Source organism: Castor canadensis, chromosome 12 (genome assembly GCF_047511655.1).
Source record: "Castor canadensis chromosome 12, mCasCan1.hap1v2, whole genome shotgun sequence".
In the NCBI taxonomy this organism is placed as follows: Eukaryota; Metazoa; Chordata; class Mammalia; order Rodentia; family Castoridae; genus Castor; species Castor canadensis.
The window spans coordinates 113,618,923-113,643,526 of record NC_133397.1 but is presented as its reverse complement, the minus strand read 5'-3'; the positions used below and the strand labels follow the sequence as shown (position 1 = coordinate 113,643,526).

General features: G+C 40.1%; 1 protein-coding gene across 6 annotated transcripts in view; it reads left to right on the top strand.

The window, feature by feature from the left end:
- Nucleotides 1–405: 405 nt before the first annotated feature.
- Nucleotides 406–24,604, top strand: part of Rbm15 (RNA binding motif protein 15) — a 33,682-nt gene continuing 9,483 nt past the window's right edge. The window contains exons 1-5 of one of the 6 annotated variants that reach the window (XR_012439955.1): nucleotides 406–3,274; nucleotides 7,460–9,041; nucleotides 18,048–18,206; nucleotides 18,666–18,770; nucleotides 20,700–20,781. Coding sequence is in view for 1 of the 6 variants with exons in the window: in XM_020181127.2 (XP_020036716.1) it covers nucleotides 406–3,274; nucleotides 7,460–7,482 (2,892 nt within the window). In the remaining 5 variants the exon portion in view is untranslated. Of the gene's footprint in view, nucleotides 3,275–7,459; nucleotides 24,602–24,604 lie in introns of those variants that run through there. The other 5 variants (XR_012439954.1, XR_012439953.1, XR_012439952.1 and 2 more) reach the window with 5 other exon arrangements.

Genomic DNA, 24,604 nt, shown 5'->3' with positions numbered 1-24,604 from the left:
TTCTCGCGAGATCGGTGTGAGCCAAACTCTCAAAAAAACGCCAGAATGGATAGCCCGGCTTCCCAAATAGTGGGTTAAAGGACCGGTCACATGTTAATGAAAGGGAGGAGGAGGTGGGATCGCTGCTTTCACCGCGCAAGAAGTACCGTTACAGGGCAGACTTTTTGTCCAATCAACGCCTCCAGACTTTGGGTCAGGTGACTGTAGAGTGCGAGGGGCGGAGCTACAGCCTGGCGCGAGGAACCGTTAAGATAGACAACGAATATAACCAATGAGGTACTCCGACTAGGGCGTTGGGAACCCAATAACAGTGGCTGGGCGGGCGCCTTCGCGGAGCGCGGGGAGATGTAAAGACAGACAAACCGTCTTCCCAATGAGGCTGTAGAAAAGAGAGCTGCTAGACCAATGAGGTCTGCGGGGCGGGATCCTTTGCCCCGGCGGAGTCCAAGATGGCGGCGTGCGGTTCCGCTGTGTGAAACGAGCGCGGGGCGGCGGGTTAGTCAGCTCCGCGGAGACTACCTCCGACGACCCGCAACAATGAAGGGAAAAGAGCGCTCGCCAGTCAAGCCCAAACGTTCCCGTGGGGGTGAGGACTCGACTTCCCGTGGGGAGCGGAGCAAGAAGTTAGGGGGCTCTGGTGGCAGCAATGGGAGCAGCAGCGGGAAGGCGGACGGCGGCGGCGGCGGGTCGCGGCGGAGTCTGCATTTGGACAAGTCCAGCAGCCGAGGTGGCAGCCGCGAGTACGACACTGGCGGGGGCAGCTCCAGTAGCCGCTTGCATAGTTACAGCTCCCCAAGCACCAAAAATTCCTCGGGCGGGGGCGAGTCGCGCAGCAGCTCCCGGGGTGGAGGCGGGGAGTCACGTTCCTCCGGGGCCGCCGCCTCAGCTCCCGGCGGCGGGGACGGCGCGGAGTACAAGACCCTGAAGATCAGCGAGTTGGGGTCCCAGCTGAGCGACGAGGCGGTGGAGGACGGGCTGTTCCACGAGTTCAAACGGTTCGGTGATGTGAGTGTCAAAATCAGTCATCTCTCCGGGTCCGGCAGCGGGGATGAGCGGGTAGCCTTTGTGAACTTCCGGCGGCCAGAGGACGCGCGGGCGGCCAAGCATGCCAGAGGCCGCCTGGTGCTCTACGACCGGCCTCTGAAGATAGAGGCCGTGTACGTGAGCCGACGCCGCAGCCGCTCCCCGCTAGACAAAGATTCTTACCCTCCGTCCGCCAGCGTGGTCGGGGCCTCGGTCGGGGGTCACCGGCATCCCCCTGGAGGCGGCGGAGGCCAGCGATCACTTTCCCCTGGTGGCGCTGCTCTGGGATACAGAGACTACCGGTTGCAGCAGTTGGCTCTCGGCCGCCTGCCTCCTCCACCCCCGCCACCCTTGCCCCGGGAGCTGGAGAGAGAACGGGACTACGCGTTCTATGAGAGAGTGCGCCCCGCCTATAGTCTTGAGCCAAGGGTGGGAGCTGGAGCAGGTGCTGCTCCTTTCCGAGAAGTGGATGAGATTTCACCCGAGGATGATCAGCGTGCTAACCGGACGCTTTTCTTGGGCAACCTAGACATCACTGTGACAGAGAGTGATCTAAGAAGGGCTTTTGATCGCTTTGGAGTCATCACAGAAGTAGACATCAAGAGACCTTCTCGAGGCCAGACCAGTACCTATGGCTTTCTCAAATTTGAGAACCTAGACATGTCTCACCGGGCCAAACTCGCAATGTCTGGCAAAATTATAATTCGGAACCCTATCAAAATTGGTTATGGGAAAGCTACACCCACTACCCGCCTCTGGGTTGGTGGCCTGGGACCTTGGGTGCCTCTTGCTGCCCTGGCACGAGAATTTGACCGTTTTGGCACAATACGCACCATAGATTACCGAAAAGGTGATAGTTGGGCATATATCCAGTATGAAAGCCTGGATGCAGCTCATGCTGCCTGGACCCATATGCGAGGATTCCCACTTGGTGGCCCAGATCGTCGCCTTAGAGTAGACTTTGCAGACACCGAACATCGTTACCAACAGCAATATCTGCAGCCTTTGCCCTTAACTCACTATGAACTGGTGACAGATGCTTTTGGACATCGGGCACCTGATCCTTTGAGGGGTGCTCGGGATAGGACACCACCCTTACTATACAGAGATCGTGATAGGGACCTTTATCCAGATTCCGATTGGGTCCCACCCCCACCCCCAGTCCGGGAACGTAGTACTCGGACTGCAGCTACTGCTGTTACTGCTTATGAGCCACTGGATAGCTTGGATCGAAGGCGGGATGGCTGGTCCTTGGACCGGGACAGAGGTGATCGAGATCTGCCCAGCAGCAGAGACCAGCCTAGGAAGCGAAGGCTGCTGGAGGAGAGTGGAGGACGGCATCTTGATAGGTCCCCTGAGAGTGACCGGCCTAGGAAACGTCACTGCGCTCCTTCTCCTGATCGCAGTCCAGAACTGAGCAGTAGCAGGGATCGTTACAACAGTGACAATGATAGATCTTCCCGTCTTCTTGTCTTGGAAAGGTCCTCTCCAATCAGAGACAGGCGGGGTAGTTTGGAGAAGAGCCAGGGTGACAAGAGAGACCGTAAAAACTCTGCATCAGTTGAACGGGATAGGAAGCACCGGACAGCTGCTCCCACTGAGGGAAAAAGTCCTCTGAAAAAAGAAGATCGGTCTGATGGGAGTGCCCCTAGCGCCAGCACTGCTTCATCAAAGCTGAAGTCCCCTTCTCAGAAACAGGATGGGGGTACAGCTCCTGCAGCAGCAGCCTCTCCCAAACTCTGCTTGGCCTGGCAGGGCATGCTTCTACTGAAGAACAGCAACTTTCCTTCCAATATGCATCTGTTGCAGGGTGACCTCCAAGTGGCTAGCAGTCTTCTTGTGGAAGGTTCAACTGGAGGCAAAGTGGCCCAGCTCAAGATCACTCAGCGTCTTCGTTTGGACCAGCCCAAGTTGGATGAAGTAACTCGACGCATCAAAGTGGCAGGGCCCAATGGTTATGCCATCCTTCTGGCTGTACCTGGAAGTTCTGACAGCCGATCCTCCTCTTCCTCGGCCACATCAGACACTGCCACCTCTACTCAGAGGCCGCTTAGGAACCTTGTGTCCTATTTAAAGCAAAAGCAGGCAGCTGGGGTGATCAGCCTCCCTGTGGGAGGCAACAAAGACAAGGAAAACACCGGGGTCCTTCATGCCTTCCCACCCTGTGAATTCTCCCAGCAGTTCCTGGATTCCCCTGCCAAGGCACTGGCCAAATCCGAAGAAGATTACCTGGTCATGATCATTGTCCGTGGTGCGTCCTAAAGTCCATGTGTAACTTGTATTTACTACTTTGACATGGTTCCTGTTTTGTGATGTGTAATGGGATACAGCATCAGCTGAAATTTTCTTTTTTTTTTTTTAATTGTTCAGTTGTAGCCTTTTCTTTTTTATGTTTTTACAAATCTCTACAAAATAGAAGTCAGAACAGCTTAGCTATTTTAAGCAAAAAGGGATGGCCTGAAGGTAGCAGGAAAATGGATTTGCTTTAATTAGGAGTTCCTACCCTTGTAATTTCCTCCTTTCATTTTTTTTTCTTTCTTTCTTAATCTTGAGCTTAAAAAAAATCCTCAAAGTTACAAAAAAAAGTTTGAAAATCAGAGTTTGGAGAAAAGAGCCCACTGACTGTATACAGATGGTAATATACATCGAAAAATTGCTTGATTGGTGTGTAGATAAATAATTCTGGTACCAGAAATGTTATTTTTGTGACTAAAATTTGATCAGGGATCACAAAAGTATACACTGGTAAATGTTTAGCAGAGTAATTAATCAGGTATTTGAAAATGTCTCTTAAACTACATGGTTTATTCCCAGAAAATTTGCTTTAACATATATTTTTATCATTAATTCTTGAGTTTTGTATCCCGTATGTGCACTTTTGGTTTGTAGCTGTAACTGGTAAAAATTGGCACTGTGTTACAAACCATTTATGTCTTATGCTTACACTAGTATGCAAGAAATGAGTAGGTGCTTTTAAAATCAGAATTCTTCGGTCAGTTGTAGGTGTGTGTGGTGGTGTTTTTACTGACTTTGAGAGGTGTATCAGGTGCAGTTCTAATTTGATGTGCATATTTCAAAACCAAGTGTTCTTCATCAAAGATTTGTTTTCGTATCCATTCATATTTCTGGTTTCAGTAATAGAAGGAAGACTTGTCTGCAGGCTTGTAAGTCATCTTTTGTTTCAGTGGGCATTAATCAGCCATACCTGGATTGCAGAATTTTTTTCAAAGTCATCGTAAAATGCCCTTGATAAGCTTTTTAAAATTTTTGCTCGTATTTTTATTTTCATATTTAAACAGTAGTGGTGACGTTACACTATTGAAAATGTTTTGAATAGGTTTGAAGTTTCATGTTTAATATTTTCACTGCTCTCCAGACACAGAGATTTAAAAAACTAGTGTAGGAAAATCCTTTTTTTATTGTATTATTTGCCCAGGCACCTGTAACTAATATAAAATAGTTTAACCTACCCATACGGTTTTTTTGTCTTTTTGTTTTTCCCAAAGCTGAAGATGATATGACTTCAGGTTCTTATCAAGGGCTTCTGCTACATTATAGTAATGGATGATTTTTGTTGTTGTTGTTGTTGTTGTTTTATTTATTTTTTTATCTACCCCTCTGCCACCACCTCTAATTTCTGAGGTAATTACTAAGTAAATTTTTCTCCCTTGATTTAAAGCTGAGGACTTCAGCTAAGGCCCTTGATAATTAATTATGGTTAGAAACTAGGACTTTCTGGATCATGGTCATGTTTCTATGTTTTTAGAAAGTGACTTATTCAAAGCCTGGCAGAACCCAACTGTTTTCTTTCTGTTATCAAAGCTAGTAGTTTTGAAATAGCACCAATAATAACCCAGGGAAATGTCATGTAATTCTTATTTTCCATTATGGCAGGTGTCTAATGCATGTCAACATTAAAGCCATCACTACTGCATCATCCTTTTTTGTTTTCACTATGCAGTTAAAAATAATTTTTTTTTTTTAAGTTCGGAGGTTTTTGTGTTTTTGTTTTGTTTTTAAACTGGAAAAACTATAGACATATTGAGAGGAGGAAAGTACTAGGCTTATGACCATAAGGTCATTGGTATGCCTGTAGAGAAAATAGCTGAAATCCTACAACTAGAACTTTGAGTGCTTTTTTCTTCCATGGCATGCAGTAGACAGCTGGCTATTCAGAAACTAACACAAGTATAGAATCTGCACATACATGGAGTCAAAGTACAAGTTTGTAGCTGGATACATTTTTCCAGTTTAAATAATCTCACTAACCATTAACTTTTGAGTATCTTGATAAGATAGTTGGGCAAATGATTTTGCTCTTTTAGAGAGTGAAGTCCAGGATATCTAATTTTACTATAAATCAAAATGTTTGTGCGTGTTTTTTTTTTTTTTTTTTGACTTGGTGTGATAGCTTATTGAAGCGAGAACTGCTTTTTGCTCCATATTTGTTTGAATCCTTAGCTGACATTGCTGCTTTTGTTAGATCTGGACAACTAGTGTTTCAGTGTTTTTGAAACAGTGGCTTGATACAGCTTCTAAGTGTATGTATTATGGAAAAACAAACAAAACTAATGGTGTTTAGTTTGGTGCTTACCTACAGAGTGCCATCGTCCAGGTGAATCTCTTATTTGTGTTGCCCATTCTGTTGTACAGGTTCATAATATCTATAAGCTATCCACTTACCCTTTCAGAATTTGAATCAAAGCTAAAAGTGTAAAAACTGATTCTAATTCTCATTAGCCAGAATTTCATAATCCCAACATTGGATGGTCTTTGTTTAAATTTCTTTGCTTTTTGTGGTGGCAGTAGAGTTTGAACTCAGAGCTTCATGCTTGCTAGGCAGGTGCTCTGCCACTTGAGCCACTCCACCAGTTCTTGGATGGTCTTTGTAACAAGCTATTTTTTTTCTACTTTTTTCTTTAATTTATCTCAGTGTAATTGATTTTTCAGAAACAGTTAAAATGGAAAGAAAATTTCTTCAGTATATTATTTAGTTACTTATTAAGTATTACTGGTAAAAGTAAGGTAAATAAGATTTTAAGATTATAACTGCAAAGACTGTGGAAAATTGAGCACTCAGTTCCTAGCAAACAGTTCTACTTAAGTTTTTGGGTAATATTTTGTTGATTGTAACTGGGAATCCTGTAAAGAATTTTCCACAAGAAAACTTAAATTTCTGGTCTAACAACTGAAAGTAGATAAGGAGTTTTCCTTTAAGAATTGTAACTAAAAATGTCCATCCTCTGGCTAGTGTAAGCTTTTGTCACGTTTTGAAGATAATATACTCCCTTCTTGACTTAGTTAGATCATTTGATGTATAGCAGTAAATGTCAGGTGTTTTGCAGAGTCAGACATTTCCAAGTTTATTTAAAAGTTATGAGGTGTTAACTGTTTTGAAAAATTTAAACCCACTCTTTAGACAGTGATATTGCTCATTTTGAACTCCAGTCTCAGTCCCTAGGAACCATTCACCAAAATTTCTGTGGTGATAGAATTAGGCCCTCTTCTCAAGAGGGCCTTGATGACCTTTTTGTGAAAAAAAAATTTGTGGAGAGAATTTCTGGGCATTTTTGTTCTCTGTCACAGTGTCTGGTTTTGAGAGAGGAGTTAGGTTAGGTGTGAGAACAAAAACAAGAGCTGACCCTGTTAACATTCTGGTTATAGTGATAACCCTAAAGATGGAAAATGATTTCAGGTAACTACAGTGAAATGTTTAAGACTTAACATCTTTTTTTTCTTTTCTTTTCTTTTTTTTTTTTTTTTTGTGGAACTGGGAGTAATGTTAAAACTTAATGAAGTGTTTTTATGTGTATGACTTAAAACAGTTGAAAAGTGAGAGTCCTAAGTCCTAAGTGTTTTTTGACTGTTCAGCAATTGTGTGAATGTTTCTTAACAGAAGGTAACAGCTGCTGTCTTGGGTAACATAGATGAAGGTGGATTTTTAAATGGCTTTGTATTTTGACCTCTTTCTACAGTAATGGAGTAATCTGTGTTGCTCCACATAAATTACAGAATGGGAGTAAAGGGGGTAAAAGGTTGACTAAACTCCATCTTTTTATAGTTCCACTTTTTCACTTATGTTTAAGAGATAGAGATTGATTGTAAATGATTATAACCTTGGTTTTTTCCTGAAATTTTTTTCCACATTTTACTCAGTTACATGAGGCTAAAAGGATATTTTCAGTCCTATAGTCCTCAATTACAGTCCTTAAGAAAAACTTACTCTGATGTTCTGCTTGTAATTTGTCTATTCATACAGTAAATTCATTTCAAGATTTGTGCCAGTGGGTATTATTGGTGCTTTTTGAAGTTGAGGTGGACTATCAAGGAAGGTCTTGTTAATATGATGTTCATCTATAATGGCATAGGGGAAATACATATATTTTTAATATTGTAAACGTTTGTACTGAATAACCTTTTTTTCCCCCCCTGCAAGCAAAACTGGTGAACAACGGATGAAGATACGGAATTCAAAGCTCTTAATGGACCTTTTTGAAGAGAAGTTGTGGCTTATGTGGAGTTTACATGGGCCTCTGATGGAAGAAAGCTAATCTGTTTAGTATTTTGTGCATTTTACTAAAATGGCAGCTTAACGTTGTGTATCTGCTATTTGTGATGCCAATGCCGGTGTTTTAAGTGGAAAAAAAAATGACCTCTTTGCTTTGTGCTGTGTACACAAGATTTCTGGAAAAGTAAAGAAAAACCCTTTTTATGGCTCACACAGCTTAAAAGTAGCTGTCACTCAAACATGCGCTCACAGTTGAGCTGCTTTTGTTTTATTCTAAATAAATTGTTTCTTTTGAGGAAAATGTTTTTCTGCCTGGAAGTGAATTGACGGCAAACCTTGACCCCTTTGTTTGCAGCTGAGGGGGTACTTGCTGCTGCTCAGATCTTGTATGTCTTGAGCAAGAAGCAGGGAGACCATCAATTTCATTTTGACTATCACGGTGTGTCAATTCTGAAGGATCACTAGTGTTACAGTGACCCCCTTTGTTTGCAGTGAAGGGGATCCTTTGCTTCTCGGTCCTCAACGTGATGAGGGAATGGTGCTGTTGGCTGGCACACAAGAAGCCGGGGCAAGCACCCTAAGCCTCACCACAGTGCACGAGTCGGGGGCTTTGCTGGTTTGAAGAGCTGGAGTTGCTGAAATTTAAGTTTTGATTTATTTTGTTCACCCATCACGTTTGGCCTTAGTTTCATTTTTAATTTGAAGAAAAGTTTGAAATTGCTTTATCTTGCACTTTTAACATTTGCACCAAATTGCCAAAAGAAGGAGAAATGCTCCGTTTGCTTTTTAAATGTTAATGATGATGATGTTAATAAAGCCTTTCCTGACACATTTGAGGAGCTCCTCCGTCTCCAGGGGCTTCTTACCAGTTATGCAGTGATGGGTTTAGTTCTGAATGGATGAAGAGTTCCTGAGAGCTAGCGTTTGTAATTAGAACCGTTACTTGGTATCTGTGCCTTATTTGACCTGTGGTTCCACATGCCTTGGATGTGCATGCACCGTGACGGTTTCATAGGTACGAACGCACACTCAGGCCCAGTCACTTCGGTTGGTAGTACAGATTGTGAGGAAAAAAAATGGAGGCATCCTTAAGGAGGAGAAAGTGTTTGCCTTTAGTTCCTGCATTATCCTGTACAGGGGCTCTTGAGCTTTGGAATCCTGTTCCCAGTACAGGAGAACTACTCCCCTGTTTGCAGCAGGAGACTTCGGTGCACAGTGACAACGCTGGAGTTCAAGAGGAAGCCAGCAATGCTGCACCTTTGGCTTCAACACCATGGTTGTTATTTGCCAGTTTTAAACTTAACTAGTTGCAGACGAAGACCACCTTGAAATGCAGGCTTGTTGGGCTTGTTTTGAATTTTAACCTCGGATGGAAGAGCCCTAGTGCTGTCTGTCTCCATGCGGGATGATGATTGCTAGGCAACAGGTGATTATCAACCAACGATGCCACGGTTATACTCTGCAAGGTGGTGTTCCAGTGGCAAACTGCTGTGTAAACTCTTATAAACAGGTAAGAGGGCTTTTAGAGGTCAAAAATGCATTTTAATTAATAGGGTGAGGGTTTTTAATGTTTGGGTATGGTTTTCTGATTGGAAGTCTTTAGGTACTCTGCTGCCATTACTAGCATTCTTCCATATTGAGATTTCTTTATAAAATTACAGTCCAGAACTTTTGTTTCTGCTTGAATTTTTTTTTTTCCTTTATATTTATCATTTGAAAAAATCCTTTTCTTTGGTGGTACTGAGGTTTGAACTCAGGGCACCTGCTAGGCAGGTGCTCTACCACCAGAGCCACACTGTCAGCCCTGAAAAAACTTAATGTGGGAACCAAAGTTTTAAAATTTTGGTTATGGATTTGAGACTTGTGGACTTGCTGTCCTTTTGACATTTCCCATTAACCTTGGTCTTCACCCTTCTTGTAATTTAATGGTGCAGAAGAATTTATTGCTATCAGAACATTTGAGTTTTAGAGTATTACAGTATTTGACAATAAAAGAAAGCATGCCATCTTTTTTTTCTTTGAAATGATGTTTTAGCCCAATGGTTATTTTTCTTGTTTCACAAAGAGATTGATTATAAAATTAGACAACTGTAACTTTGAGGGAAATGAATAGGCAGCGTTGAGAAAAGTGACTTTCATCTGCTCTTAACATTTTCATTGCCCACTTAGTCCTACCAGCCTTCTGAGTGCCACCCCCATTAATCAAGTTTGAGACTTTCATCTGTTCTTAACATTTTCGTTGCCCACTTACTCGTACCAGTCTTCTGAGCATCCCCCCCCCCACATTAATCAAATTTGAGATTTTGGCAATTTATCAACAAGCACAACTTTTTTTTTTTTATTTTGTGGTATTGGAGTTTGAACTCGGCCTACACCTTGAGCCAGCCACCCCATCAGCCCTTTTTTGTAATGAGTTTTTTTGAGATTGGGTCTTGGGAACTATTTGCCTGGGACTGGCTTTGAGCCATGATCCTCCTGATCTCTCCCTCCTGAATATCTAGGATTACCAGCTTGGGCAACCAGCCCAACTTTTGTAGTATGTAATACAATTTAGGTATGTTTAAATGAGGTAAAAAATTTTGGGTAGGATTTTTCTTTTTCATCTCTTCCAGAAGACTTACAGAATCTGGTAACAACAGTAGCTAGTTTGTACTAACTACTTTTTTCCATGGGTTTGCTTGAGCGCCCCTTGCATTATTTAGCTGGACAGCTTATGTACCATACTTTGATACAGTAAAAGGGACAAAATGGAGGGCAGTGAGGTTCTTTGTGTCATTTACATGTTTTTTAAAACAGATCTGCTTATTAAGTGGCTGCCATCTAAGGCTTTGTTAAGTGAACTGTCCTTGCATTTTGTTATTTTATACTTGTTGGATGTCAGTTTTCTTTCTTGCTAGCCTACCTTGTAAGTCCACTAAGTAGTTTTTCAATTAGTAAGCAAATCCATTTGGTATCTTTCTGAGGTCTCAGGTTTCATTTCTTAAGAATGAGGAAAAGGAAATAAGTGTTGCAAAACCAGGGCATTATGTTTATTCGTATATAAAACCATGTCATGTAAAATGGTACACAGCATGACAATGTTTTGAAACTACACTACTAATAAGATTTTATTTATTCCTAGCTTCATTGAAAAAAATTAACTGGGTGAGTGGTAGATCCAGAGTTACGATTTTCAAAATTGGAAACTGCCCTTCTAAGTATTTGTGTGGTTCCCAGTTGTCTTTCACATGATCTAAAAAGGTGTTCATATTCCAGGAACATTGGTGAATTGACTTGAGCTCATTTTGAAAAGCTTGGCTGCGAGTATTAAAATTGAAAAGGTTTACCCTGACTTCAGTAAGACAACTCAGATTTTATAAATTGCCATTCCCATAATTTAAGTCTATACAGATGTTTACAGGCTGTTTATCTGAAGCAATAGATTTAGTGCTTACGGCTATATGTATTTTTTTCTTTATGGTTTTTTGAGAGAGACTTTCACTATGTAGCCCAGGCTGGCTTAGAATTTGAGATTCCTCCTTCCTTTGCTCTCCAGTGCTGGGATTACAGATATGTGCCACCATGCCCTGCATTGCAGCATATTTTCTTTTTGCAATAGTGTATCAGATTATTGCTTCTCTGACCTTCATCTCCCACTCCAATATACTCCCTTTGAGCTCTCTGTTTAAAAGGTCTTTTCAAATAACTGGAATCTAGTTTTAAATTTTTAGTAGCGAGATTTATTGAATAACAAAATTTCTTCAAACCTTAGAATAACGAATTTTCTTCAAACCTTAGCAGAAAAGAAGAGGTTTTGAGCTTGAGTTAAAATTAGTGAACATGTTTCAACTCAAGTGCCTGTGATATTTAGCTTCCAGTTAAGGTTTCTCTAATCATTTGAATACTGGCTGTATATTAGGAACTAAGGTGCTGGGAATAGAAATACAGGAAAGAATCAGACAATGTCTACCCCCTTAAGCAACTTATAATCGAATTGAGGAAACTAGGTATAAACTGGTTTAAGACAACTAAAAGAAAGATGCTACAGGTCAGTATGTAGTTAACTGCTAATGAACTTTTGCAGGTGATGTGAGTATATGGATGACTGAGCAGGTTACTTCAAGATGAGATGATTAAGAAAGACTTTACAAGAGAAGGACATGCAATGATGGAGGGAGTTGACAGGTCAGGCAGATAAGCGTGAGTAGGAATTTAGTAACTTGTTGGTCAACGGAAAAGATAGGCTGCAGACTGAAGAAACTAGGAAGGTGGATGGGTCAGCAACAGGAAATCTTGAAGGGCAAGCCAATTTGAGTAGGATGGGAGTAGAAATGGGTGATCAGAGCAATTGATAGCAGCATTCGTTGAATAACCACTTTAGGCCAAACATTCTGCAAAGTACTGTGCCTAAGTGGTCTCATTGAAGTCTCACCAAATACCATAATCTGACAACTGCTAAGTGTGAACCAGGGTTCTAACCAGGCCATTGCCTCAGCTTGGGTTCTCTTGGTCACTCTACTGTTGTGCCTCTCATTACTTTTCCAGAGCCTAAGGACAGGATTAAAGCTGCAAACTTGAGAAAATGTCTGGGCAGTGGATTTCAAACTAAAGTATATCGACATTTGCAATACTTGGGAAACAGGCTCTTTGCTCCGCCCCAGACATTTTGAGATTTGATAGGGCCATCGTGGCTCAGAGTCTTTATTCTTTTACCAGCTCCCCAGGTAATCTAACATGTTTTGTAGCCAGTGGGCCTGCTGGGAGTAGAGTGCTGAGGTGTAAACCTGGAGTCATGTCATGTCTGAGGTGTGGAAGAGAATATAGCACTGGAAAAGAAACCTGGGTAGGAGAGGAAGAATGGTCATCTGTCTCAGAAGCTTGAGAGGAGGAACTGCCAGAAGATAAATTCAGAGCTGTTGGAGCAGACAGGGAGAATGAAACTGCAAATGCTGTGAAATTCATCACTTAAAAGTTGTTAAAGTAGCAGTTTTGTAGTCACGTAATTATTTCTTAAAGGCATTCAGTCTTAATATTTAATTTTGTCTCATAACAATCTGCAAAGGAGGGCCACTGTTGAGTTTCTGAAATGCTAAGGGGACACCAGAAAAGTTTTATGACTTAGCTAAAGGATGCACAGCCAGGCACTGTTTTCAGATGTTAATCAAAAAATAATGTGGCTGTAGTCTGTCTTAAAATTTATTCTGGGCTTGAGTGAGTATGTGTGTGCCACATGAAAGTTACTTCAATTAATGGACCATTGTCTATATTTCCTAGGTAGGTTCCTAATAGGACTGAGACAAAAAAGGAATTACAGGCTGAGTATCCCTAATTTGAAATCTAAAATGCTCCAGAAATCAAACTTTATTTATTTATTTATTTATTTATTTATTTATTTTTGCAGTACTGGGGCTTGAACTCGGGGCCTTCACCTTGATCCACTCCACTAGCCCTTTTTTGTGATGAGTTTTTTCGAGATAGGGTCTTCTGAACCATTTCCCTGGGCTGGCTTCAAACCGGGATCCTCCTGTTCTCTGCCTCCTGAGTAGCTAGGATTATAGGCGTGAGTCACTGACACCTGGCTCTAAAACTTTTTGAGTGTCAGCAAATTTCACATATGGTAGCATTTCTGATTTTCCGATTAAAAATGCTTTGCCAGTGGGGTTTATGCAAATATTCCCTAATCTGAATAACTGAAATATATTCACTTCTGGTCCATGTATTTCAGATTAGGGATATTCAACACGTACAGATAAAGTTCAGTGTATTTTTATTCCATAGATAATTGAATTTGATTCGATAAATGTAGCTAATAATTCCTTAAGTTATTTGGGTAATTAACTATTATATGTTAGGCCTTATTCTAGACCTTGGGAGTATATTGGTTTAAAAAAAGGGGCAAGTTTCTTTTCTTTTTTTTTTTTTCATGAAGCTTACATTCTGGTGGACAAAGGTAGTAGGTAAACTATCAATTAGGGCTTCCTGGCCTCAGTTTGGATTGCATTCGAAATGTTGAATGCAGCCAGGTGCTTCTGGTGGCTCATACCTGTATCCTAGCTACTCAGGAAGCAGAGATTAGGAGGATCTCGGTTGGCCCCGGCAAGTAGTTCTAGACCCTATCTTAAAAATACCCAGTACAGAAAAGGGCTGGTGGAGTGACTCAAGTGGTAGAGCCTCTGCCTACCAAGACTGAGACCCTGAGTTCAAACACTAGTACCAGAAAAAAAAAAATGTTGAATGTAGTAGAAACCATTGAGGTTTTAAGCTGAAGGAGTTGGAATTTGACATAGGTAGGAGCTCAGTGGTGGAGCATGTGCTTAGCATACAGGAGACTCTGGATTTAGTCCCCAGGACCCCATCCCCCAAAAGGGGGTATCTGTCTCAGGAAAGTAACATAACTTTACTTCTAATGCCAAGGGAAATAAATTTAGCGTTTCAGATCCTATGTAAGACTTTTATCGTGTTTAAAAATCAACAGTGTTCTTTTCATCTAGTGTTTTTGTTGGTTTGTCTTTTGGTGCTAGGTATTGAACCCAGGTCTTTGCACATGCTAAGCATGTACTCCACCGCTGAACAGTTCTTCACAACTAGATTTTATTTCTTCTTAGTTCTCATAATTGTTGCCTGTCCTGAGCTTTCAAAGCAGTCTTTCTTCGAGTGCCATCATTTTCCCAGTGTTTCTTTTTCTTTTCTTTGTTTTGGTACTGGGGCTTGAACTCAGGGCCTTCACCTTGAGCCACTCCACTAGCCCTTTTTTGTGATGGGCTTTTTCTACGTAGGCTCTGTGAACCATTTGCCTGGGCCATCTTCACACCGTATCCTCCTGATCTCTCTCTGCCTCCTGAGTAGCTAGGATTATAGGCGTGAGCCCCTGGCGCCTGGCTCAGTATGCTTCTTGGTATTCATTCTGCTTTTGACAGTTGTCATGACAAATACGTACCCACTGTAGTCGTAAATATTTTCTGATCTAACCACTGACTGTGCTTTGTGTATTTCATAACTTGGAATTTTTCTAACAGTGTCAAACCAACTTTCCAGGATAAGAAATTAAGGTTTTCAATGAAACGGCTGTCATTCTATGTAAACCATATACATATGTACACAATTTTTATTTGCTGAATTTGTCATCTGACATTCTTAGGTAATGGGTTTTCCCTTTATCCAGGAAAAGGACTTAATGAAAAGTTTTATGCATAAGTTATTTCATCTGTGTCCATGATAGAACCATTACAGGCAGAACTAAAAGTGGGGTGCTGCGCTTTTCATGACACATTTTATGGCATCTTGGGAAGACTGATGTGCCGTATGATTGACTGGCATTTTAGCAAATAGGAATTGACCACCAATAGTTTTACTTCTCTCCCAGGATAAGTATGTGAGCGTTCTTTTTATGCCACTGGGATTTGAACTCAGGGCCTCACGCTTGCTAGACAGGTATTCTACCATGGGAGCAGCGGCCTAATGCCTTTTTGCCTTAGCAGTTTTTTAGCTAGAATCTCAAATTTTTGCCTGGGTCTGACCTTGGACCTGGATCCTCCTGCCTATGACTCCTACATAGCTAGATCACAGGCACGTGCTACCACATCTGACTTTTTGGTTTATATGGGGAGGTATGGGGTATCTCGCTAACTTTTAACCTGGGCTGAACTCAAACCTCAGTTCTCCCCATCTCCGCCTCCTGAGTCGCTGGGATTACAGATGTATATCACCACGCCCAGCTCTGTGTATGGTTTTTATATACAGAAACACTTTGGTAAACTGGACTCTTTTTTTTAATGGTACTGGGACTTGAACTCAGGGCCTACACCTTGAGCCACTCCACCAGCCCTTTTTTGAAGAGTTTTTCCAGATAGGGTCTTGCAGAACTATTTTCCGGGACTGGCTTTGAACCGCCATCCTCCCGATCTCTGCCTCCTGAGTAGCTAGGATCACAGGTGTGAGCCAACGGTGCCCAGCGACTAGACTCATTAGTTGGACTCTTTTCTGCCTTCTATAGCAGAAGTCTCAATCCTGACTGCACATTAGATTCACATGAGAACTTTCATGCCAGAAGCTAAGGTTCTTCCACATATTAATTGGTCTAGGTAGAAAGGAACTCTGGAAAGCCCAGGTAATGTTTTTTCTTTGTTGTAAGTGTCCCCGGTGACTTACTATGTAGCTAGGGTTGAAGCCCATTGCTCTAGAGACAAATCTTAAATATACATTTAATTAACTTTTTAAGAATTGTTTGAAAACCTAAACTAAAAAATTTCAGAATGTAATTGGGGCTCAGTACAGGGTACATATTGTGTAGTCTTCTAGAATCTCTGCTACGAAAACTGGTCCCCAGCAGCAGTAAGTCTCATGGGGAAACTTGTTAGAAATGCAGAATTTCGGGGGACCTCACTTCAGACCTGTTGAATGGGTCATATATCTCCCTGTGATTCATACATATATTCAAGTTTGAGAAACGGGCTGTGGGTGTTGCTCAGTGGTAGTGCACTTGCCTAGCATGTGGGAAGCCATGGGTTTGAGTTCCAGCGCCATGTACACATACAGAAGTTTGAGAAGCAGTGCTTTAGATGTAGATGTGTGTATTATATATGATAAAAATTGATCATAGAATGTTCTTTCTTATACATAAGTCAGATTTGTGTGTTAGCAACATTCACTGTGAAACATTACGTATTTTCACTGAGTGTGATGGTTCACCTCTATAATCCTAGCACTTAGGAGGCTGAGGCAAGAGGACTATGAGTTCGAGGCCAACCTGGGCTACCTAGTGAGACCCTGCCTTAAAAAAAAAAAAAAAAAAAGCCCAAACCAAAAAGTACATGTATTTAATGAGAAAACTAAGAAAAAAAAGTACACTGAGGTAGTGAGTCTCGGGTGACTAGAAAGTAATCAAGAGTCTTTCACCAACATGGGGAGGGATTTCTATTCTTACCTATCCTAGTTGTTTGATTTTTGATGAATTTGTTATACTTATATATTTTTCTTCCTGTGTCTGGTTTACATTTCAAAAAAGAATACTTTTTTTTTTTTTCCCCTGCAAGTATAAGTGAGCATATTTGAGTGTCCATAGGTGTCCCATGATGTAGAAAAGTTGGTTGGCCAGGAGCTGATGACTCATGCCTGTAACCCTAGCTACCAGGAAGTAGAGATCAGGAGGCTCACAGTTTGAAGCCAGCTTGGGCAAATAGTTCTAGATACCCTATCCTGAAAAAAAAACATTACAAACAAAAAGGGGTTGGAGTGGCTCAAGGTGTAGGCCCTGGGTTCAAACCCCAGTACCACATTAAAAAAAAGAAAAAAGAAAAGTTGTAGAGGTGGGGTTTTTTGTTGTTTTATTTTTTGGTTTTGTTTTTGCACAGTGCTATGGATGGAATCCATCCATGGCCTTGTGCATATGAGGCAAATGCTGCAACACTGAGCACTGAGCTATGGCCATGTCCCCAGTCCTATAACTTTCTGTGGGTGGATGGATATGGGCAGGATTGAGGGGTGGTTCCTAATTGCCTTTGTTTTTAAATTGTACTATGATACTTATTAAGATTTTCCGCAAATGTAACAAGAATCAAGAATCTAATTCATAATAATGTGCATAGTACAAAAACAAAAAAAATTAAGATTCATGTATATAAAAGGATGTGGTTAAGTATGAATGTTTAGAGAATACGCTAAATTGCGTTATGTCAATTTAGGTACAGGGATGATACTTTTAATGTGTAAGTTTTTAAGCTGAGAGATTCTAAAATGGCCAAGCACCTAATAGCTCATGCCTATAATTCTAGCTATTTGGGAGGCCAAGATCAGGAGAACTATAGTTTGAGGCTAGCCCCAGGCAAAAAGTTCAAGAGACCCCCATCTCCAAACTAACCAGCAAAATGGATTAGAGGTGTGGTTCAAGTGGTAGAGTACCTGAGTTCAAATTCCAGTTCCACAAAAAAAAAGAATTCTAAAATGTATTTGCCAAGCAGTTGTGTTGATATCCAGTGAAAAACTGCATCCAGATTATTCTCAGATCTCATAATTTTTTAATTTTTAAGTTGATGTGTTTTTGAAGAATTTTTTTCTATCAAGCACAGCAATGTCAGCATCTTTAGAAAAGATTTTCAAGGATTCATTTATGATTTATAGCTTTCTCCTCAGAAATGAGAGAGCAGTTGTTAGTGGAGATATAACTATATCATTTATTTCTCCTGACAAATTTCATTTGTGACATTTACTCTCTGGTCATAAGTTTACTGAAAATGCATTCCACATTTTAAAAAACTGAGTTCATTTGAACTTTAAGATTTGGCAATTGGAACTACTTTATTTCTGTGATGCATATTCTTTTTTCCTTTAATGCAATGGTATTTTGATCTTTCAAAGACACTTTTTATTCTGTTTGCTATCCTTAAGTTTGGTGATGACTGAAGCCCTAGTAATTTTTTTTTTTTAATGTGTGGTATTGGATCTCCCTCCTCTTTCTTTAGTAGTCAGGTTTTAAGGGTAGCATCTTTTAAGTACAGTAACTGGTTCAACATCTTTTTTTTCCTCCTGGGTTTCTTTTTAGGAACTACTGACAATCAAAACCTATAGTCAACATTGGGATCTGGCTTAATTATTCAGCAACTAAAAGATGAGTTCTAATTGGCAGACTTCTGGCACTGGCACTTGTCCTCCTGTTTCTGTAGAAAGTGGGTTGGAAGTCAGAGCTGCACAAAGGGAAAGGGTAAGTTTCTTTTAATTCCATATTTATAAACCCATATCTTATTAACTATGGCATGGTGTCAGTTTCCATGTAAGAATATACATCCAGTGAGGAAGATCTCAAATATAAACTACTAATTTTCACTTGAGTGGAAACTGACATCAAGTCATTAAATATAATAGGAGGGTTTAAATATGGATTTATTTTTCTTGTGACTCTGACTTCAATTTCTTGAACAAATGAACTCAACATAACTCTCACCTTCAGTTATTTTTAAATTGGAAGCATAATACTGATTTTTCTCCTTAGATCTTAGTCTGTTGTACTTTTCTGGTAAGTGAAAATTGGAATTTAAAATATATACAGAGGACATTTAAAAAGTCTGCATGAATTATAGGCCTTTTTGTAGCAATCTAATTCTCTTTTTCTTTACAAAGCAAGTACTGTACTACTGACCAGTTTTAGCCTCTCTTCTCTTAGCTAAACAGGATGAGTTCGTCTGTTGGAGCACATACCTTTGGTCTCATCCAAGCATTACATCTCATCTACACTCATTATTTGTAGACTTAAGACACCTGCCAATTGGTGAGTCATTTTATTGCTGTAGCCTCAGAGGTCCCTGCTGCAGAGTTGCAGTATATATGCTTGAAATTGTTTGAAGTGTGACAAACTCCTGATTTATACTTTGGTATATGTAAATAATTTACATAAAACTGACTACCTTCAAGATACTGGAAACAAGACATTCTTAGTTCTTGCTTTTTATTTTTTTCTTTGTTTTTGTACTAGTGGGCCTTTTTTTGTTTGTTTTCTTGGCAGTACTGGAGTTTGAACTCAGGGCCTCATGTCTGCTAGGCAGGTGCTCTTTACCATATAAGTTTGTTTTTGTGCTACTGGGGATTGAACCCAGGGTTTTATGCTTACCAAGCAACCTCTTGAGCCCTGCCTCCAGCCCATCTCTTGTTCTTTAAAAGTAACATATCTTATTTCCTCAGTCCTGACACACATTACTTTTAAAGGCATAGGTGAATCATGCCTGTAATCATAGGTACTTGGAAGGCTGAGATTGGGAGGATCGTGGTTTAAGGCAAAATGGTATGGAGATGTGGCTCAAGTGGTAGAGCACCTGTTTGACAAGTGCAAAGCCTTGAGTTCAAACCCCAGTCTCACCAAAAGAAAAACAAAAAGTGATGGAATTCTTATTTCCCTGCTGTAAGAACATTGGTGTTGGTTAATATAAGCCAAAGAGTGGGAAACCATGGCTTTATTTCTGCCAGATGTCACTTGTAAAAATAGTATAAGAAGCAAAAGTTGAAAGTTTGGCAGTGGGAAAGATAAACTCATTTTTAAAGATTTCAGAAGTCCTTGACAAGTTCATGCCTAAAAGTGGGTTCTAAAAATTTTGTGTGTCTTGTTAGTTTTTGTTATGCTAGGTGGGGCTTGCATGAGGTAGAATTGAATTTGTGGTGGGTTTTTTGGTTTTTTTTTTTTTTTTTTTTTGGAAGGTGGTTAGAAAAAAAAACTAGTGTGCTGTTGTCTGCTGTCCAGACATGGTCTCCTTAATACTGGCTAACTTGTCTTGGTTTTAAAACTAAGTCTTGGGTCTTAAGAACTCCCTCATTTCTGACTAAACCCTGACAGTTTATCAACCTAATCCTAGCTCATTCTCTGCTTCCCTAAAAAGTCTTCACTAAGTTGACCATCATTTTGGATTGAAGGATATACTATATAAAGATACAGTGTATTTCACAGTATACTAATATACTAACCTAGAACTCTCAACAATCCTCCTGCATCCTGAGTGTTGGAATTATAGGTATGTACCACCATGTCTGGCATAGGTTCAAGAAAAGACTTGTCTATCAGTGGGAGAGGGGAGGGGGAAAGGATAGGGTACTGAGGAGGTGAAGAGGATCAAAGTACATCATGTATATATATGTTTGTATATACACACATACATGAAGATAGCATTATTAAATTCCTTAAATACTATGTGAAAAAGAGGGGGAAGAGAGACAAGTTAAAGATACATAATAGGATGTGAACCTGTCCAGGTTATACTGTTCACATCTATAGAATTATCACAGTGAAACCCCTCATTCTATTAATGTATACTAATTTTTAAAAGAGCAAAAAAGGGGAGAAAGGGAATAAGAAAGAGAAAAATGACTTATTTTTCCTCATGATCCTCGGTAATACCAATTTACTTCTCATAGAAAAAAAACATGAATTTTAAACTGGTTTTAAAAAGCTGATTCCGAGTATTTCAGTAATTTTTTCATTTATGTGTATATATTAAGACCATAGGTGATGGATGGGAGATGAAAGAGAGCAGTGGAGGGGGCGAATTCAAGTATGATATATTTGATACATTGTAAGAATCTTTGTAAATACTCCAGTGTACCCCCACCCAGCACAATAATAATTTAAAAAATCCATGTTAAAAAAGAAAAAGACATAGGTTATAAAGTGTGAGACACTGAGGTGGATTTCTTTTTCTTTTTTTTTTTTTAGGAAGTACTGGGGTTTTAGCTCAGAGCCTCACACTTGATAGATAGCTGCTCTACCACTTGAGTCACTCCACCAGCACTTCAGGTGGGTATTTGTGGCAAATGAATAGCCACATGAGGCAAACATACATACCTAAGCTTGGCTTAAGAGAAACTCAAACCTTTTTATAAAGTGCTGGGCTTTGGTGGGTGCCGTTGGCTCACACCTGTAATCCTAGCTACTCAGGAGGCAGAGATCAGGAGGATCAAGGTTTGAAGCCAGCCCAGGCAAATAGTTCGCGAGACCGTGTCTCGAAAATACCTAACACAACAGGGCTGGTGGAGTGGCTCAAGGTGTAGGCCCTGAGTTCAAGCCCCAGTACTGGAAAAAAAAAAAAAGTATTGGGCTTTAATTTTTATATTGAGGTCTTGAGAGAAATTACTTCAAATTTTGTATTATGTCTCTTAATTAAAATATTAATATGTGGGATTTTTTTTTCTCCTAGAAAAGGGATTTTGCAATTAGGCAAATTTATTTACTAAAGTGCTAAATTTTTGCAGACAAACACATGTGCCTAGATTATTTGAAAAATACCACAAGATTATCATTTTAGTTCATGTAAATGTAATCATTGATTTAAGTGAATTTAAAGTTCTAGAGAATTATTGAAGAAGAAAAACCAGAGGCCCTGATTTAATTAATACTAGTAATTAGATTTTCTTGCAAGCATGTATAAGTATGTGTGGCAGGGTATGCTGAGGATTTAGATGGTAGGATCTCCATGCTGTTTTATACAGAGTGACACCCCCTAGCCCAATAAATAGGTATTAGGATTGGCTTTGCTAAGAACTAGTTTTGAAGGTAGCATGTACTCTCAACACTGGTAGGCTGAGGCAAGAGTTCAAGGCCAGTCTGGGCTACATAGTGAGTCTGACTCAAGAAAAAAAAAGGGCAAGTACCTTGTTCTTTTTTTTTTTTATTTTGGTGGCACTGGGGTTTGAACTTAGGGGCCTCATGATTGCTAGGCAGGCACTCTACTGCTTGAGCCACTCCACCAGCCCATCAAATACTTGTACTTAATGCTTATTCAAACTTCCTCACAGAAGTGACATGGTAATGAGGTATTGGATGGGAAAAAACTATAAAAAGTTAGAAGTACTACAAGAATTTTCATATCAGAAGTAATATTTAATGATCAATAAATATAGAAAATTCTTTTATAATATGTGACATTTTCGTAGAGCAGCAAGAAAAGATGCTTTAACAGTTATATCTAAAACCTAGTACCTAAGAAAGGGACTTTTTATATTCAAATCATCATAGCTTTATTAGATATAATTTTATTTCAAGGCTTACAGTTTATAAACATTCCTACTAGCTATTTAGTAAGGAATTATAAATGGCTTGTCCATAGGTAGTTCCTTCTTTCAGTTTCAGTGAGTATTGGAAGACCTAAGAAAGTTGTGGGTGGTTTTGTTTTTTGTTTTGGTGATACTGGGGTAAACATGGGCTCTGCCACTTGTGCCAAGCCCCCAGCCCTTTTTGCTTTAGTTACATTTCAGGTAGGGTCTAGTGTTTTTTGTCCTGGGTAGCCTGGACTTTGACCCTCCTGCTTAAGCTTTCTGAATAGCTGGGATGACAGGCAGGCCACTATACCCAGCTTTTTCATTGAAATGAGGATTCACCAACTTTCTTCCACCAATGACCTCAAACTACAGTCCTCCTAATTTCCACCTCCCAAGTAACTGGGATTGCAGGAGTGGCCACTGCACCAGCCTAAAAACTGATTATCTTAACTATATTGGTACACTGTAGTAGATATGATTTGTGGTTTTCATTTTGGGGAAGGGTGCTAATTCTTAGGTACTTTCTATTCTACTTTATTTCTATCTAGAAATTAAAATTTTAGGCCAGTTTGAGTTAAAACACATTATTACTACCTTTCATAATCTGTTGGTGCTTGCCAATAAACAAGAGTAATACAGAGAGAAAGGGTAGGGTTTTGTGTCAGATTGTGTTTGAATTGTGACACCACTGCTTACTGGATATTTCATTTCTGACTTTCAGCTTACTCTTGCAAAATGGGCATCATAGTATCTGCTTCTGAATACCCCCTTCTGACAGTTATTGTGAAGATTAAGTAAGATACTACTATATGTGAAATATGTACACTTCAGTGACTATTAGATATTGAATTAAAGTTGTTCTCCACCCTAGGCACATAAGCTTATTCTAAGACTGATGTTTGTTTACTGTTTGTCTCACAGGGATCTCTTGAAGGGAAAGCAAAAAGAAAATCAGTGACCATTGTGCTTTTTTTGAAACCACATATATATTTAGCATGATAGTCCTACATAATGGATTCCTAGAAATGTGTTAACATGTCATCTCAAAATATTGTCCATGAAGATGACAGTATTATGGTAAATTAATAGGGACATCATATTTTGTTAATACAATAATACATTAGTTATAGAAGTCTTTAGCTTTCTAAGTCTAGAGATTTGAGTTCTCTTAGTGCACACTATTAAGGTTTTAGAGGGCACAGTTACCATTGAGGGGGATGAAGAACCTCTCTGTTATATAAGATTCATAAAGCCTGTCTGAATCATAACTCAATTTGGAGATCTTTATTTGGATGTACTTAAAATGTACAGTTTGAGATTAGAGAAAACAATCTAGTTTCCCTAGGTATTTGAAGTCCTTTTGAAAATAGTTATTTCTCCAAAGAGAAGGGGAGTTTTTGAGGGTAGTTCCTAGTAAATTATCTTCCTTTTTGACATAGAAAGCAAAGTAGTTACTACTATGTATGAGGGGTATTTTGCTTAAAGGTATATTTTCATTTAATCTTCATGATACATCTATGAGTTAGGTTGGTGGTATTCTCTCTTTACAGAGGAGGAAATTGGGGCTTAGAGAGGTTGAGTAGCTAATAAAATTGTATGGTAACATTAGACATTTATATTCCAATGTAAAAAAGTATAGCTGGGTATAATGGTGCACACCTGTAAACACAGCACTTGGGAGGCTGAGGCAGGAGGATCCTGAGTTTGAGGCCAGCCTGGATTATGTAGCAAGAGTCAGTGAATGAATGAATGTAAAAACTGTGTTTTAAACAAGATCAATTACTGTCTTTGAGATAACTGAGATTTCAGTCTAGATTAATTTGGTTCCAAAGCTTATGCTAGTCCTTGAAAATACAAAGATGAATAAAACATCATCTATCTTGTTCTTTCTAACTAGTGGAAAAGACTGACATGTGAGCTCACACAATATTCTTTTAAAAGTTAAATGAGGTCCCGGCACCTGTAGCTCATGCCTGTAATCCTAGCTTCTCAGGAGATCATGAGGATCCTAGTTCTAAGACAGCCCAGGCAAACAGTTTGAGAGACTCTATCTTGAAAATACTCAACCCAAAAAAGAGTGGCTCAAGTGGTAGAATGCCTGTGAAGCAAGTGTGAAGCCCTGAGTTCAACCCCCAGTCCCATCCCCCCACCCCCTGAAAAAAGTAGTTAAAACGGGATTCCAGGTGCTGGAGAGACTTTCTAGAGGAGTGAGTCCGGTTTTAAATGGTAAGACTGTGCCTGGTAGAAAACAAAGCTTTGGGCTTGTATCAGGTGAAAAAGTTTGTACAAAGGCATCTGTGGAGAGTAGTGGGGTGTGGCATCTTGAGGTAAACTCAGGCTTTCAGTCTAGGATTCTTCTCTGTAAGGAATCAATAGATATTTTAAAGTGGAGACAATAATTATGATGATGATAGTTTAAAGAGCATTATAAAGGAGATTTTAAGGGAGGTTGGTGTTGCAGAAAACTGTTGTTTTAATACAGGGTGTCTCTGTGTAGCCCAGGCTGGCCAGCCCTGCCTCAGCCTCTTGAGGCTGGGATTACAGAAGAAAACTTTTTCTTTTACAGATTACTCAAGGGGCGTG